This window comes from Seriola lalandi, unplaced genomic scaffold, assembly GCF_002814215.2.
Source record: "Seriola lalandi dorsalis isolate HSWRI2012SDOR001 ecotype SW California unplaced genomic scaffold, Sedor1 jcf7180002054583, whole genome shotgun sequence".
Classification (NCBI taxonomy): domain Eukaryota; kingdom Metazoa; phylum Chordata; class Actinopteri; order Carangiformes; family Carangidae; genus Seriola; species Seriola lalandi.
Window position 1 is genome coordinate 2,341,254 of NW_019525136.1, and position 16,607 is coordinate 2,357,860.

The following is a 16,607-nucleotide window of genomic DNA, read 5'->3' on the forward strand; positions in this document are numbered from 1 at the left end:
AAACTTGTGTAAAATTGACGAAAGAAAAGCCTCTGAGCAGTGCTGGATTCTTGGCCTGCTGGATGTGAGAGGGGGAGCTGGCCTAGATATGGACGCCATTAGGGAGAGGAGGGTGCACCACACATTGTGGATTAAAGAATGATATCTGAATGTAAATGTAAAATGTCAATGTGAATCAAAATCAAAAGGATATGGAGCTAATCTTTTGGTTATCGTTCTAATCTACAGCCTAATCCAATAAAAGCTTTTGTCTTTTCACACCAGCAGATGGCAGGGTTTACCTTTCATAATGAGATCAGAATTAGCCCCAGAAAGCCATTCATAACCAGAAAGTATATGTTGATTTCCTGCGCTGCTACTCAGAGTATTTGCCATAAGACAAAACTGATGTGTGCATATGGATACATACACACAGACAGAGAAACAGAGGTACACACTCTAGGTAAAGCTCCACAGCTCAGGGACTCACCAGGAACATCTATTGTAAAACATTAATTCAAAAGAAGATGATAAAAAATATCCTCAACAACTGGAACTGAAACTGGGAGGTTTCCTGTCATAAGACATGTCTCTTAAATCTGAAATGATATATGACACAGAAAAAAAACATTTTCACTGCTCCCGCCAGGTCAGGCTCCTCATTTATCTGTCAACTGCTACACAAGTTCCCACAAGGCCAAAGCAAAGAGAATTTGGACCAAATGACTGATCCTGTTGTTATTACTATTCCTTTATCTAGTCTGACCTGCAGCTGACATTGTCAGGACTTTAACTGAACACATGTTTACAAAAGTATTGAGTCCAGATGTAGAATAGAATAACAATGTTACAAAAACTGCTCATTACCAAAGGTCCTTTTTTAAAAAAAAGCAAATTCTATTTATTTAAGTATTTACTTACACAAGGCAGCATTTTAGGCATTGTCATTTATGTACATTCAAATTAGAATAACAATGTTTTTACTAACAGGTTAAAATAATAAGCAGTACTGCAGATATGATTATTTGTAATTAAAGTGTATATTTTCCTCAGATCCACTGGTCTTACTTTCTACAGCAAATACCACATGTCATGCAAAAATTTAGGATTTCTTCTCTGTTTATTGAGTTCAACACTGAGGTTAATGAAACCAGCACCATTGCCCTGCAAAAAGAAACTGAAGTCAAACAAAACCCCAGAAATCTGCAAAGCTATTTTTAGGTAGCTGGGCACTGGGTTATCAAATAACCTCTGGTGTTGTTAAATATGGGTACAAAGATTCAGGGCCAGGAAACTGCACTATCATCAGAGTGAGGTTACTGGGTTTGGAGGTTTAGGAAATTAGCACATTTCAGGCTGGAATTTGTAATTTAATTAAAGTATGCCTTCAAAACAGATAGAGAACACTATAGTAGACTCTGTTTAAAAAGATAAAGTGTTTGAGCTGTTTTTTCTTTAAATTCAATTTAATTCAGTGTTAAAATCTGCCAAGAGAGACCCAAAGCATCACCACTGACTGTTTATTGAACATCTTCCACATGCATTCATAGATCAGTGGAGCAGCACAAGTTCTTGTCAGTCAGGTCCCAACTAGAAGTATAAGTTATTCCCAGTGAGGTAACACGATCACCAGCTGGAGAGCAAGACTTTAAAATAACTCCTCTTAGTGCTGGCTGTGACATATCTGTACAGATCCAGGGCAGTATTAACCATGAAGGGGTAATTCTCCAGGCCTGTTAACACAGGTCAGTCCAGGCCTTGGGCACAAACCCTCAGCTCCAAACACCCAGTCACAGATGCTGCACAGCTTAAAGGGCATTATGTTGGCCTGCAAGTATATGAGGAATAAAGAGTAATGAGCTGTTCCTGGCTGCTGTCCTTTAAGAGGCTTTTACTTTTTGGAAAGAGACAACGTCCTTTTCTCTAACTGCAAAAACGAAGAGTGGGTCTGTGTTGGCCCAGTCTCACTTGCCATTCAACAACAAAACTGGCTGACGTGTACGAAGCTGTAACTTCAGGGGTAATGCTGCCACTAAATTCTAACAAAATCCATTTGTCCATTGCGCAACACCATGAGGATGTTGTACAGTTCTGCTCAAAAGGGCATGGCTATTTTAACTAGCTAGCACTGACCAAGAAACTGGGTCTCCGTTGCATCATTCTGATAAAACTAGGGCAACCTGATTGGCCAGAGACCAGTAACATGGCATATGAAAATATAAGTTCTTTCACTCACATTGCATGTTATTATCTCGATAATCCAATTGAAATAGATAAAGATACTGAACCATCGTAGACCACAACCATTATTGCAAAGGTCATTTCATAATTTTGTTTCACAAGTTCTGAAAAATAGAGTATTATATGTTTAGGTTGAGAGCAGCACAAATCAATATAACGCTGAAGTTGATCAGTAGCAGAGCCTTTCAGTCTATTTTGAATTGTTGTTTTGGTTTGCTGGCTCACCAGAAACATGACTAAATAAACGCTAATATTGTTCACTATCTGCCAGAAGTGTTCGCAAACCGATTTTCTGCACCTGCAGAGTGTGATAAAAGGTCAACACTCTGTCCTCAGGAGACTGTCCTCCTGTAAAAAAAAAAAAAAAAAAGCCCACAGGTCATTTGTGCAGCAGGTTATTATGACCCTTAGTTACATTTTGCTGTTAGGCGACATCTAGTGGCTGTAGTAAATATGACAGGAGCAAAGGTGTGTGCAGTGACGTAGTATAAAGAGGGAAGTCCATGTCAGAAGGAGGTTGTGGCGGTCGGGTCAACAAAACACAAAAATATGAGACAGGAGAGTTGTGTTTGATTCCTGTCTGAAATCAGCAGTTCATGTCATTTCCTTTACCCATGAGCGTTCAACAAAGTTAACCACATTGTCATTGTAACCATGACAACAAAGATCGTCAAATGTTGAGGAAGTACTTATTTTGAACCAAATCGCGATCTTTTCCTAAACCTAACCAAGTAGTTTTTGTGCCTAAACCTAACCAAGCCATGACGTAATTATAGCAACCACGGTGACAATCGGTAGGCCGCTCTCGGTACAGTGTTTATTATTGTTTATTATGGTAACCATGACAACCGAGGTCTGGTACGCATTCCAGCGTATGGGGCGCTATTTCAGAAGACACTCCTATGGGTCGTATCAAAGGGTTGAAAAATACGACCTATATGGTTGTTCAGGTTGGAGGACTTGTTGGTCCTCTGCTTGTTTTGCTGCCCCCAAGTAGCCCAAAAAAAAAAAGAAAATCTGTGAATGCAGCTTTAAGTCTGAGCTCAGTTTGGTCAGTAGCAGAGCCAAAGCCATTCTTGAGAGTAACACCAGATGGCATCAACGTAAGACATTTTCATATCCTACACATGGTGGCTTTAAATATGCCTTCAGGAAATGAATAAATTAATTTGACATTTTAGCAATTTCCATAATTAAGGCACATCGTGTTAAAGGAGCACTCCAGCAATTCAAGATAACCCTGATGGTTTCTTCTCAGATTTTAGAAAGCTCCCACCAGAGTCACAGAAGACACTATACAGCTGTTTACACAGGCCAGCGCTCTCCATGCTGAGTCGCATGACCTGTTGGTGTAGAATTGGTGTTACAGGTGAAGACAGGCAAAAACCGCAATATATAAAATATATTTAGTGTGTTATACAACAATTTTTTTAAAGCTGTGTTTAGAAATACATTATAAAATAAATAAACAATAGAATATGTAAATGTTATATATATATATATATATATATATATATGAAAATATGACATTCTTCAAACTTTGGTTTTACAGTACACATCCTATAAAGCTAAAACAGAAGAAGTAGGTATAAAAAGTGTCAATAAAACAAGCATTTTTCATTTAAAGCGGTAATATTTCTTCACAGTGTACTGTACTGCTTAATAAAAAATATTAATTAAGTACTTATTGAGTAGTGGATAAATTGTCTACATGTTTTGATAAGAGGCATTTCCATAAAAAAGCAGAACACAAGTGTAAACAATTGATTCAGTTTAAACTTTAAGTTGGAACCAAGATGTAAAGATGTTAAACTAGGGATATGGATTGTAATTACAGAATAATTTCTTTATGTCACTTGTAGCCAGACTTTACTCTTCATTCCTGGGTATGCTTTTGAGGAACATCCCACTGTGCCAGACACAGTCAAAGTGCTGTGTGTCTGTGTGTGTGTATATCTCCATTGTGTGTCCACAGCCAGCCTTTTGTTCTGGTTCTCTGTGCTGTGTGGGAAGGTCTAGACAGCTGACACTTACCTAATCCACAGGGCTGCCCGAGGCCATCTCCTGTTGGCTGACCTCTTTCTTCCACAAAGGACAAGGGGCTGCTTATTGAGTAGCATTCAAATTAAAACATTAAAAAAGCATAGGCAAGAAAGTAAAGTCTATTCAAATCCAACTCTGACAGTTTTCCACCTGTTGATGCATCTTCCAATTTAGCAGATGAGACATCAGCTATTAATATATTAATGAACATATTTATTCATATATTAAGTCATTGTCATTTTCACAAGCAGTGTTTAATGGGTGTAAAGTGTTTAAAAGTGATAATAACAGCAACATCTCTAAGCCACCCTCCAAATACATCATGTAAAACCATTTACGGCAAAAGAATCTACTGCTTTTACACATTTCTATCCATTTTTCAAGTGTTTTAACTTGTGTTAATGCTTCTGCTATCGTTTAATTGTAATTTCTGTAATTTCTGTAATAGTAATTTCTATATAAATAAATAATTCCAATAATTCCAATAAGTGAATTTAAGCTATTCCTGACAAATACTGTCAGAGCAGTTTTCTATACTTCTGAAGGAATGAGTTCGGGACCTGATATAAGACCAACAACAAAAAAATTGGAAAATTAGTTATTATTATTATAATAATATAATAATAATATTATTATAAAAGCTCTATTTCAAAGACCTGTTAAGAACCTACACCTTGCTGTGACAGATGATCACAGAGCATCTGCTTTTTAAATTTCATCTCTCCAAAATATGATTAGTCATAATAGAAGGTGTGTGTCGGTTCTGGCTGATGGAGAGGGCGAAATGACTCATCCAAGAAGGTGTGTGTGTGTGTGTGTGTGTGTGTTGGGGTGGGGTGGGTGTGTGAGGAAGGTAACTGAGTGTAGACAAGAATGTTTTTCACACGCCCGTGCTGTTGTGTACCACGCTGTCTGCACGGCGCCGTCAGCCGCCGATCACGCACCGAGTCCCTCTCTTATTGGTCGGTGTGTAACACACCTTTGCGTGGTATTGGCCGACACGTTAACCCACGCCCCCCGTTTCCCCACCGCGTTTGAAACGATGAATGGGGACTTGGCTGAGGAGAAGAGTGGGAAACACACAGTTTTAGTTTGAAGTGTTCACACAAGACGTGAGGACGAGTAGTCAACGGTTAAACTGGAGCCCTGAACACCTCACACAGATTTACAGAGGCTGTAAGTAGATTGTTTTAATTTCTTCAACGTCATACATTTCATTTTGTATGATATTACTCTGATTTTCTTTCTTGAAGTGCTTTATTAAAGTTATGTGAGAATATACAACAACAACAATAACATCCTGACAGTGCAATTTTGATTTATAACGATGGTTGTCAACTTTTATATAACCACGTTTATCGACGTCATATCACATTAATTTACCTCCAGCTTCACTAGTGATGGTTGTTGAGGACTGTGATGGTCGCTGTGTGCTAGGCAGGTCAGGGAGGGGTTAGGTGTTGTGTGGCTGTTTGTGTAAGCAGCACAGTTGGCGCTTTTGTCCCCTGTGGAAGTAGGTGAAAGGGCCCCAGTGCTGCAGAACAGCAGCTGATCATGCTCACCTCACATGCTCCTTTACATATTCTCTATATTGATGAATGGCAAAAATCAATAGGCTTTAAAACACTGATTGAATGTTGCTCAGATGCTGTATGTCTACTCACATTATATATGGATAATTGTCATCACATTGCATTCAGAAAGTATTCAGGCCCCTCGCTTTTCGCACATTTTCTTATGTTGCAGCCTCATGCTGAAATGAATTAAAAAAAACATTGATAAAAGTATTTAAACCCTCTGCTACACCACTTGAAATTAAGCTCAGGTGCCCCCATTTCTCTTGATCATCTTTGAGATGTTTCTACACCTTGACAGGAGTCCACCTGTCCTGAATTCAGCTGATTGAACATGATTTGGAAAGGCACCTGTCTATATAAGGTATCACAGCTGACAATGCATATCAGAGCAAAAAGCAAGCCGTGAGGAGGAAGGAACCGCCTGCAGAGCTCAGAGACAGGATAGATCTCTTATGAAGGCCCTTCTCTGAGACCCTGTGTGGAGATGGGAGAAACTTCCAGGACCACCATCACTGCAACACTCCACCGATCTGTGCTTTATGGCAGAGTGCCCAGACAGAAACCCCTCTTCAGTCAGAGTTTGCAAAAAAGTACCTAAAGCACGTGAGTCAATCAGACTGAGAGACACAAGATTCTCCTGTCTGATGAAACCAAGTTTGAAGTGTTTGTCATGTCTGGAGGAAACCTGACATTACGATTAGAGTTGATTGTCCTTCTTGAAGTTTCTCCACACAGGATCTCTGGAGTGACCATCGAGTTCTTGGTCACCTCCCTTACCAAGGCCCCTCTGTCCTCATTGCTCAGTGTGTCTGGGCGGCCAGTTCTAGGAAGAGTCCTGGTCGTTCCAAACATCTTCCATGTAAAAATGATGCAGGCCACTGTGTTCTTCGAACCTTGAATGCAGCATCTTTTTTTTTTTTGCCTTCCTCATATCTGTGCCTCAAAACAATCCTGTCTCTGAGCTCTGCAGGCAGTTCCTTCCTCTTCCTGACTTGCTTTTTGCTCTGATATTCATTGTCAGCTGTGGGACCTTACATACAGAGGTGTGTGCCTTTCCAAAGACTGTCCAATCAGCTTGACCACAGGTAGACTCTCAAATGATAAAGAGAAATGGGAGGCACTTGAGCTAAATTTGTGTCATAGCAATGCGTCTAAATACTCATGTCTATGTGATATTTCAGTTCTTCCTTTTAATAAATTTGCAAAAATGTCTAAAATTCTGTTTTCACTTTGTCATTATGGGGTAGTGTAGATTGATGAGGGAAAAAAAATGTCTGAATATTTAATGTCTGCACTGTAAATCCTTAAATCCAACACAGTGACAATGTGTTTATTTAAGAAAAGTTCATTCCAAGACTATATTGTGATGTATTGAAAACTGAAACTCCATAGTCCTGACTTGTGCTAATTTTTGCTCTTGTGCTAGACTTACAACATGGACATTGAGGAGCACGACTCAGACGTCCAGAGTGGATTACGGCCTGCTCAAATGGGTGCAGGCGACATGGAGGCTGTGGAAGCCCTGATGTCCATGACTAAGCACTGGAAAACCAGGAGCTTCAGGCTCAGACACTTCAGACCCCTGACTCCGTCCTCAGACTGCTCAGAGGACGACTCTGCCCCCCTTGCATCTGCTGTGCTACAGGATTCTCCTCTCGTAAGTGAACCACATGGACTAAGATAGTTTTTTTTTTTTTAAACCTGAGAAAAAGATGGATTTTAGCGCAACATTATTTATAGTGTTGTTTATGCCAGCGGTTCGCAACCTTTTCCAACTCGGGGCCCACTTGAAAATCTCAAAAATGTTGGCGGCCCATATCCAGCCCCCTAGTGATACAGAGGCCAGATATGTTCTCAGGGCACCTTCTGATACTCCAGTTTTTGCCATGGATGAAATCTTTCAGTGTGAAATCAGAGATAGCAAGTGGTCCAGCTGGCAACAACATAAAGTTCCTATCATCGGCTTATCACAGTGATAGGCCTTAATATTAGAAAAAAAAACAAAGACAGGAGTTTTTAAACATCTTTAATATTCTTTAAAGATCATTTTGTTTATTTAAAAAATTTAAAAACATTATACATTATTATATTATTACATTGTATTCGTTTTTTTTAAATTACATCTTGTCACCAAAATGATACTGTTTTGCAAATTATTACAGCCCACCAATGCACTCCAGCCCACAGGTTGGGAACCACTGGTCTATGCTATGCTACTAGCTATGAAGGCTATATGATAATGGTGTCTTTTTTTTTTTAGCAGTGATGTAAAAGAAGATACATATTTTGCAAGCTTGAGTTCATCAATAAGAATATTAACAACCTTCCTTTCCTCTCAGTGTATGACACCACCATACAGCCCACCCCACTGTGAGGACACCCATCCAGCCTCAGCAGCAACGTTACATCAACTTGCTGTAGCTGGAAGTCCAGCCTGGCAGACGGCAGAGGAGACTCATCTGCACAGACACACTGCTGCTTCTCAGCAGAGGTTCCAGTGCACCAGTGTGATCCGCCACACTGCAGACGGCCAGCACTGCTGCTGCGACGTCCATCCTGTCTCAAAGAGAGACAGACTCACTCAAGTTCACACAAAAGACTCTAAAAGAGATTTGAACTTTGAGGATGGGCCGCACACCAGAGACTCTGAGATGGTTGTTATAATGCAGTCTGACTCTGGGGATGCCACGCCACAGAAACCTTTAACTGCGACTTTGCCAAATGTTCTTAAGGACAGTCAAACCCAGATGAGACTTTCATCCCCAGTTGATAAATCAGACACACCTCAGTCTGTCTCCTCTGTCCCAGCTGGTGTTAATGGAGTTTCTCCTGTGCCTGTCTACTGCCAAATTCTTCCCGTCTCTTCTCCTTCCACCAGTGTTGTGCGAAAGCCTGTCACAGCCTTTGAGAGTCATCGGCAACACCCACTACCCACCGCATCAGCAGTTACAACTGTGCACACACAACAACAGCCCATCCAACAACAACATGCACTATTGCAACCACAAACCCAAGCGGCGTCTTCTGCCCAGGTCTTCCTCCTTGGGGGTCAGGTTGCAAAAGGCCCCCTAATGCTTCTCGTCTCTCAGCCGGCTGTTCCTACTCTGTACGTTCAGCCCGCGCTGGTGACACCTGGTGGTACCAAGTTACCAGCCATCGCCCCCGCACCTGGTCATACTCCTTTGGAGCAAAGGCAAAGCTCACTGCAGCCAGAGGTGTCCCGTGTACGCAGTCATGTTTGTCCCCGTGAGGACTGCAGCAAGACCTACTTCAAGAGCTCCCACCTCAAGGCCCACATGAGGACGCACACAGGTAAGATGAAGGATATGAATTCAAACTGTACTGTACTTGTAGTATCAAGAAAGTATATCAATTTTAATTACTTAACTCAGTCAAATGTCAGCGTCCTGTGCAGACAATGAATTAAAAGAAGTAAAAAAAAAAAAGAAAAAAAAAAGAGCCATGAAAAACAATGAGACACGAGAAAGTCCTCAAAATCCTTAATTTTCACTCCTCTGTCTGTGTTGCATCAGGTGAGAAGCCCTTCAAATGTAAGTGGGAGGGCTGCGAGAGGCGGTTCGCTCGCTCCGATGAGCTGTCTCGCCACCGACGAACCCACACGGGAGAGAAAAAGTTTGTCTGTCCCGTGTGCCACAGCCGCTTCATGCGTAGCGACCACCTGGCCAAGCACGCCCGGAGACACCTGGCGATGAGGAGGATGCCCTGCTGGACGTTGGGGGTCACCCAGTCTGTCGACCTCGCTGCTTCCACAACACTCAGTCTCCCCTCATCAAACTCTCTCTGACGGATCCAGGCGAGACACCAAAGTAAAAACTGTGAAACTGAACGGGGCTGTGTCTCCCAGCACAGAGGATCGTGTGCCTGATCCGTACACATCACCTGTCGGCTCAACACTTGCACAACACTGCTAAGCCTGAAGGCAAATAAAATTGCATGTGAAGTCTTTGCTGCTTTGCTGTTGTTTAATAATTATAGTTGAACAAGAACGAGGTGATGACACTGTAAACAGACATTGACTTGACTTCCAACTACCGTGTTGCCTTAAACTGAGCAATTACACTGAAAGTATCAAATATAGACAGTATTTTGTCATTTTCATAACACTTTTACAAATCCTGCTAAATGTACATTTACCTTTCAGTGATATTTGACCAAAGAATGTTGCCTGTTTTTCTTTTGAGCCATATGAAAATTTATTTGTTCTACAACAATTTTGCACAAATGTTTTTTTCTTGGATGAAAATTAGAAATCTTTATTAAACTAGAACACATGTTTACAGATGTTCAGATGTGTCCAGATTCTTTACTGCAGTTACACCTTGAATTACAGTGTTATCTGTATCTGGATAGGGAAACATTGGTGTTGATGTCATGTAAATGCAAAGGCCCATGGAGTGGATGGCATTACTCAAATAACACATCCCGAAAGAAAAATATTTCACATGCACTGACACTGCAGACTTAGAATAACTCATGTTCAGTAGTTCAATGGTTCTGATCCCTGTACATTTAGCTCCTCAAACCAAATCCCTTTTAGCCTGTGGTCACATATCCAGGATGAAAATTGGATTACTAAACTATTTGACAGAGGCTTATCAAATATTTAGCTGTGTCTGTACAACAGCAGCAAGGTTTCACTATGTACATTTATGGTGTGTTTATAATAATAAAACACAGACCCAGTGATTCACAGTTCAGTCAGTGAGGTGTTTATTACTGTTGATGTTGACAAGCACAGCTACAAGTTAATAAAAGGCAAACGCCCAATAATTCATCATGCCTTAGACACAGATTGGTAGACAACTTCACAGATATGATACACACATTGCAAGTGTGCTTGCAGAGTCAGAAAATTTTGGAATATTTTTTCGACATAAATGTTGAAAAAATATAATTAAATATGACAGAAATAGTAAAAAAAAAAAAAAAAAAGAAAAGAAAAAGGTTCTAGCATTTTAAATGATGCTTTCTGAAAAAAAAAAAAAATCCATGTCAGCTGATTCATTATCCATCAACACTTCCCATGTTCCATCTGAAGCACATGCTGTCTAATAAACCTGCATCACTATGTTGTAACATAGGAGTTACCTGCCGGTCCTTCACTATTCTGGGAGTGAGCTACTCAGCATCTTAGAAAAACACAAACACCAGTTTACCGGTGAACACTGAGCCATTATATTTCCAACCACACCAGATCAGACGGCACTTATCATTTTATCTGGAGAGGGTTTCATGGTGACACTGCACATTGATCACACTGGTTTCATTCACTGCATCAAACAGATGAGTAAATGCACATGCATGTGCAGCAACGTAGTGCTGCAAGCCTCCAGTTTAAAACACTTAGAAAGACAACAACAGTTTCAAAGAAATAATGGAATCAAGCTTTTATCACACAAAATAAACTTTACAACCAATTAAAATAATAAAAACACATCTTTGAGGCAAAGCACCCCATAAGGTCTCAGAACTGTGTTTCTGTTTAAATACACTGCTTCACTCTGGGATAGATATCTTACTTTACAAGACTGGCAGCAGCAATGGAGATAGAGATAATAAATTTGTCAAATATAATTATTTAAAGTCATAATATATCTACTGTACGAGTGTAAACTGTAGTGCCATGGGATGCCCAAAGCAAAGGGAAGAATGCATCTGTCTTTCTGGAGTCATCCATTTTGTTTCATCCTAATTAACAGCTACTTGGGGTTTCCAGGTCTAATCACATAATACACTATGCATTGGGGTTTGTGAGATGAATTCAATCTGGTCCCAGAAATTTCAAGCTCTATCTGTACTGTTGGTTCAGTTCATCCCAGTGGAATGTAGACCAGGGGAGGCTAGCAGCAGAAACCAGTGAGGGCAGTTAAAGCCTTCCTGGTCTGATGATTGCTAAGCTGGGACAGAGAGTGCAGCCTCTGTTTGGCAGGAATTGAGGAAATAAGGGACCAATGAGAAGTTCTTCAGTGTAGCCTCGTGGCTGACACCAGTGTCCTGCATCTCAAACCTGGTGACGGGAAAAAAAACCTGAGTCAACTGCAGGTATGCACAAGAAACAATGTTTCTTTTAAATGATTAACTTTGCGATGCACATGAATGTCACCTGTCCTTACCAGTCTCTGGAGGATATGACATAGTATACAGGGGGCGGGGGTGAGTCGGTGGCGGTGCAGAGTGGCTGACCCAGACTGTAGGCTCCAGCATGGCTGAACATGAGCCAATCTCCGATGTTGAGCTCGGGTAACAAACAGTGCTCCACTACCTGGTCCAGGTCATCCCCAGAGGGGCCCCACAGGCTGCTGCTGAACACTGGAGCATCCAGGGATGTGTTCTGATAACACACAAAGAAGAGATAACCTGTTTGTACATGTATCACAACAATTGTTTTTCAGTAAACTAAGGTGAGTTGTGTTTTAGGAACCGAAAAGGGCCCACTGATTTTCACCATTTTAAATCCACTTTATACAAGAAATATCGTGTTCATCATCTTGATGATTGACTGATTTAAGGTTTGGTCTATAAGCAAGCTTTGCTTTTATTGTCATGTTTACACAAATAAAAGTTGAATAAATGGATGAACAATGGCCACGTCTTCCATCACCAGAGAATCTTTTAGACTTACCTTGTGAACAGATGGAGCAGCAATCAGTGTTTCAGACAGTTTGCTGGCAAATGATCCGTACACTCCCTCGTTCATGTAGTACTGGAACTCTGGCTCATCGTTGGGAGAGGGATCATCTGTTCAGAGAGATGGTGCACAACATCTATTAGAGTGTAATAGATTTATTTTTAAACTTGTTTATATTCACCAGCCGCAACAGCGTGGTATTATTTACACTTTGTGTGTGTGTGTGTGTGTGTGTGTGTGTGTGTGTCTCATCATGCCAAAATCTGGTCCTGGAGACAAACTGTTCAGACTGTGGCAGGAATGAGCACAGAGGCAGTTTTACTTTGGCAGGTGTTTGTGTGTCTGTGTGACAGAATTTTGTCACCACGATAGCTTCACAACCAAGCAAGATACAACCACAAAACTTTCCGGGTGTGTAGTTGAGATCACAATGACGGCTGGGTTCATAGATCGGACCAGGAGGATCAACATGTTGATGGGCATCGCAGCTGGTGTGATCCCATCACAACATGGTCTCTAGTGTGTTTCATTTTACAGTTTGTGATTCACACGTTCGTATAGTTCTCTTTGGCACAGCAGCTGGGTTGACTCCACATAAAACATAGAGTATTTAATATTAGAGACATAATGCTCATTGTCTTTCAGTAGATGAGCCTTTGAAAGTGAATATCAGGCCACTGACCGTGTGCCTGGTCTTGGCGATCTCGTGCCACCACCTCCTTGGAGATGACGTTAACGGCCAGGGTGAAAGCAGAGGACACAAAAAAGCTGCCAGGCTCAGCAATGAGGGAAACCCCAGTAGAAGGAGGGAAGTACAGGTCCACCATAGACATGACTGCACTATTGATCTGCAAAAAAGATGACAGATGTAAAAAGTAGGAACCAAATTGGGTAGAATGTAATTCAAATGCAGCAAGTGACACAGTGGTGTCCACTTCAAACATGGACAAAGCGTATAGGCAAATCCTTATCACAGCACATTTCTCTACCAGTGTGTTGTTTATAAAGGTTACACCACCCACTGATAATGTGTTTTTAATCATTGTCATGTGAAGAGCAGATAGAAATACACTGACCAGCTCCAGCTGAGTCTCAGAGCCACTGAAGCCGCCTCCAATGTCCAGGATTTTCATGTTAAAGCCAATTTCCTCCTGAGGAAGACAAAGGCTTGTAAATGTGTAACCAGAACACAAGTGATGACCAAAGCAATCACTGGAAGCACTGGAGCAATCACAAAGTGTCCAAAAGTCAACCGTGTGTGATGTAAGGTAATGGAAATGGTAGTCAGTGAACTGAACAGTGTAACTAGCTACATAACAATATTTAAGATTACTCACTCCCATATCAAAGACACAGCGCGCATCTGAGATGGCATGAACATACACCTGGTCATCTTCACAGGAGCTGGAGATGTGAGACCTGTGGATGAGGGTTAAATGGTCAGTTTAACACCTGAACAAGAAGCTACATTTTATCCTGTAGTAAATTGGTTGGTAAATTATTCTATTTTCTTAATGGTTTTTAATTCATATATATCATTTATACATTTTTAATTTGTGTCTAATGTTTTATTTTTACACTAATCACATAGTTTTTGTGGTTGCGACTTCCTTGATAATTCATGCTTTGTGCAGCACATTGTGCTTCCACCTGGAATGAAATGCACTGTATAAATAAAAGTTTTGCTTGCTTGCTTGTTGGTTAATTCCAGAGAGAGTTGCTGTGGTCTTTGTACTCAATCTATACTTTACTTTTCTTCAATCTGCTTTATAACCAGCAGGGTTCCCACACATTCTTGAACATGATATTAAAGGACTTTTCAAGGACTTTCCAGGCCCAATTCCCTAAATTTCAAGGCCCCAACACGTTATAGTTTGAGACATGGATAAAGATTAATTATGTTACAACACTAAGAATTTATATAATGAGAACTAGCAGGCTATACAGAAGGTCTCTTGCACACATGCAGACAGCAGCATGTAGTCTTTTTACAGGCCATTAAGTAAAAAGAAAAATGAAAAAAAAAAAAAACTTTCTATTTTTGTACTTTTGTCTATTTATGTGTATTTTCAAAAACGTTGATTTTTTTTCCCCCCACAAACTTTCAACGATACCAAGGACCAATGGGAACCCTGTACCACAGTGCATTTCTGCAGGCCTCACCTGACCCCCACAACCTGCACACCCAGTTCCTTCGCTCTCTCCAGCAGGTGCCTGCAGTCCTTCAGGGAGCAGCCGAACGTCATGCTGATCTCATCGTCTGGACTAGATGCTTCTGTTGATACCTGCAGCAGCAGCCTGAATTAACACAGTAAACAAAGAGCAAACACAAAGGACCTTGTTAACTGTTTTTTTGAGAGAGAAAATACTCCAGATGAGTTATAGTAAGAAGCGAGCACGGAATCATAAAATTTCTGCTGCCAAGACAGAATATTTTTGCAACTTGATTTGATATAGGCAGTTTTGTTTCTCATATGAAACATGTGAGATTCTGTAACAAACGAAAAGTAAGTAAGAACTGATAACAAAGCCAATCATTAAGTCATATGTTCACTGGCAGTGGGACTAATACTAAAACAAACAAGCACTTACTTAGCATTGGGGTGGCAGCGAGAAATCTTGCGTAGCTCTGCTTCATTATCACACACCAGAACGTCAATGCCATTCTTTGCAGCATATTTAATCTGGGAGACCTGTTTGCAAACACCACTGTAGATGATATCTTCAGAGGGAATACCATGGCTCTGCACCAGCTCAAGTTCAGACTGACATATAAAGAGGCAAAGACAGAAAAGTAGTCCATTAATACACAGTATGTGGGTTAGTGAACAGACATTTCAATATCATGTCTTTCCTGCATGTCTAAACAAAATAGACGATAAACAGTGTTTAAAAGATGAGCACTGAGGTACACTGACCACTTGGTGGTGCCTTTATAACTATTCTACAGCTTGTGGACCAGGAGTTGTGCAATATTATTCTGCATTATTATACTTACTAAGAACGGTGGTATGTAATGGTCCCAATTTAGGACCCTGTAAAATAATGGTAGTAAAGTCCTTTAAAACATTTGTTAACTGAGCAATTTTCTGCTAAGAATCCAAGACTGTGCAGCAGCATACTGCAATTCTGACCATTGTTCGTGGAGAAACCTGAACTGACAACAGTGATGTAATGTGTTTGTGAGACAGTACCTTGTTGGTGCATATGAATCCAGTGCCAAGAGCAGCAAGAACTTCAATAACAGCTGGACTGCTGTTGCATCTGACAGTGTAGTAGGGTCGAATTCTGGCCATGTGTGTTCGCCAGCGAACATGTTGCCTCATTATGACCCCCAGGTCTGCTACAAAGAATGCATTCTTCTCAGACTGAGGAAGAAGGAAACATACATTTGTATGAGTCACACAAACATACACCCTGCAAGCATGTTTGCAACATGTGTCTGTATATAACATTACCACATATAAGGAACAATACAACAAAATACAACAGAAAATAAAACACTAGAAACACAAGAAATCCAGTTTAGTATGTGTATGTGTTAAATGCACATGTTGATACAGTGAGACTCCTTACCAGAGTTTGTTCATAAATGTGGTTATCAATCACGTCACAGAGCGCTGTGCCTCCCTCCAGTAGGCCAACAGAATACTGTGGTTCATCAGCAATACCTTTCATCCTCTCAACCGTTTTCCTCTAATCCGACAGGCATAAAGAATGTGGCTAATCTGAAGTGGTCTTGTTCACTCACTCTCGAGCCCCTGGGGTCCCAGACTTTTGCAACAAACTGTACAAGAAAAAGACTAAAGTCAACATGAGATATGTAGTTCAATAAGCACAACAATTCAGCCATGTTTGGACAGCGCATATTTATTTATGTTGTCCAATTCTCATTTATTCATTAGCTGGAAGCTAAACCTCCCCAATCAAACAAGTGATTTTCAGTGAGCATCCAATCAGAGCACAGAACAGGTTTCATGTTATGGCACAGCTTTGTGGAAGAGGCCTATTCTTCTGAAAAGCCACTGTGAAAACACAGAGTCTGGGGCACAGGGTTCATTTACTTTACCATCAATTACTCCCAACAAACAGAGCTGGTGACCCGTAAAGGTTCTTTT

General features: G+C 40.7%; 2 protein-coding genes across 2 annotated transcripts; one reads left to right on the forward strand and one right to left on the reverse strand.

Moving 5' to 3' along the window:
- Positions 1 to 5,285: 5,285 nt before the first annotated feature.
- LOC111664148 (Krueppel-like factor 10) lies at positions 5,286 to 10,146 on the forward strand. The gene is made up of 4 exons (XM_023418628.2): positions 5,286 to 5,439; positions 7,267 to 7,497; positions 8,180 to 9,152; positions 9,374 to 10,146. The coding sequence occupies exons 2-4, from the start codon at positions 7,276 to 7,278 to the stop codon at positions 9,643 to 9,645; spliced, it is 1,467 nt and encodes a 488-aa protein (XP_023274396.1). The 5' UTR covers positions 5,286 to 5,439; positions 7,267 to 7,275; the 3' UTR covers positions 9,646 to 10,146.
- Positions 10,147 to 10,547: 401 nt separating this feature from the next.
- LOC111664149 (antizyme inhibitor 1) lies at positions 10,548 to 16,300 on the reverse strand. Its single transcript, XM_023418629.2, has 10 exons — positions 16,066 to 16,300; positions 15,684 to 15,857; positions 15,082 to 15,254; positions 14,653 to 14,787; positions 13,827 to 13,908; positions 13,566 to 13,640; positions 13,172 to 13,337; positions 12,484 to 12,599; positions 11,975 to 12,192; positions 10,548 to 11,868 (listed from the first exon to the last, which is right to left on the reverse strand). The coding sequence occupies exons 1-10, from the start codon at positions 16,165 to 16,167 to the stop codon at positions 11,754 to 11,756; spliced, it is 1,356 nt and encodes a 451-aa protein (XP_023274397.1). The 5' UTR covers positions 16,168 to 16,300; the 3' UTR covers positions 10,548 to 11,753.
- Positions 16,301 to 16,607: the final 307 nt, after the last annotated feature.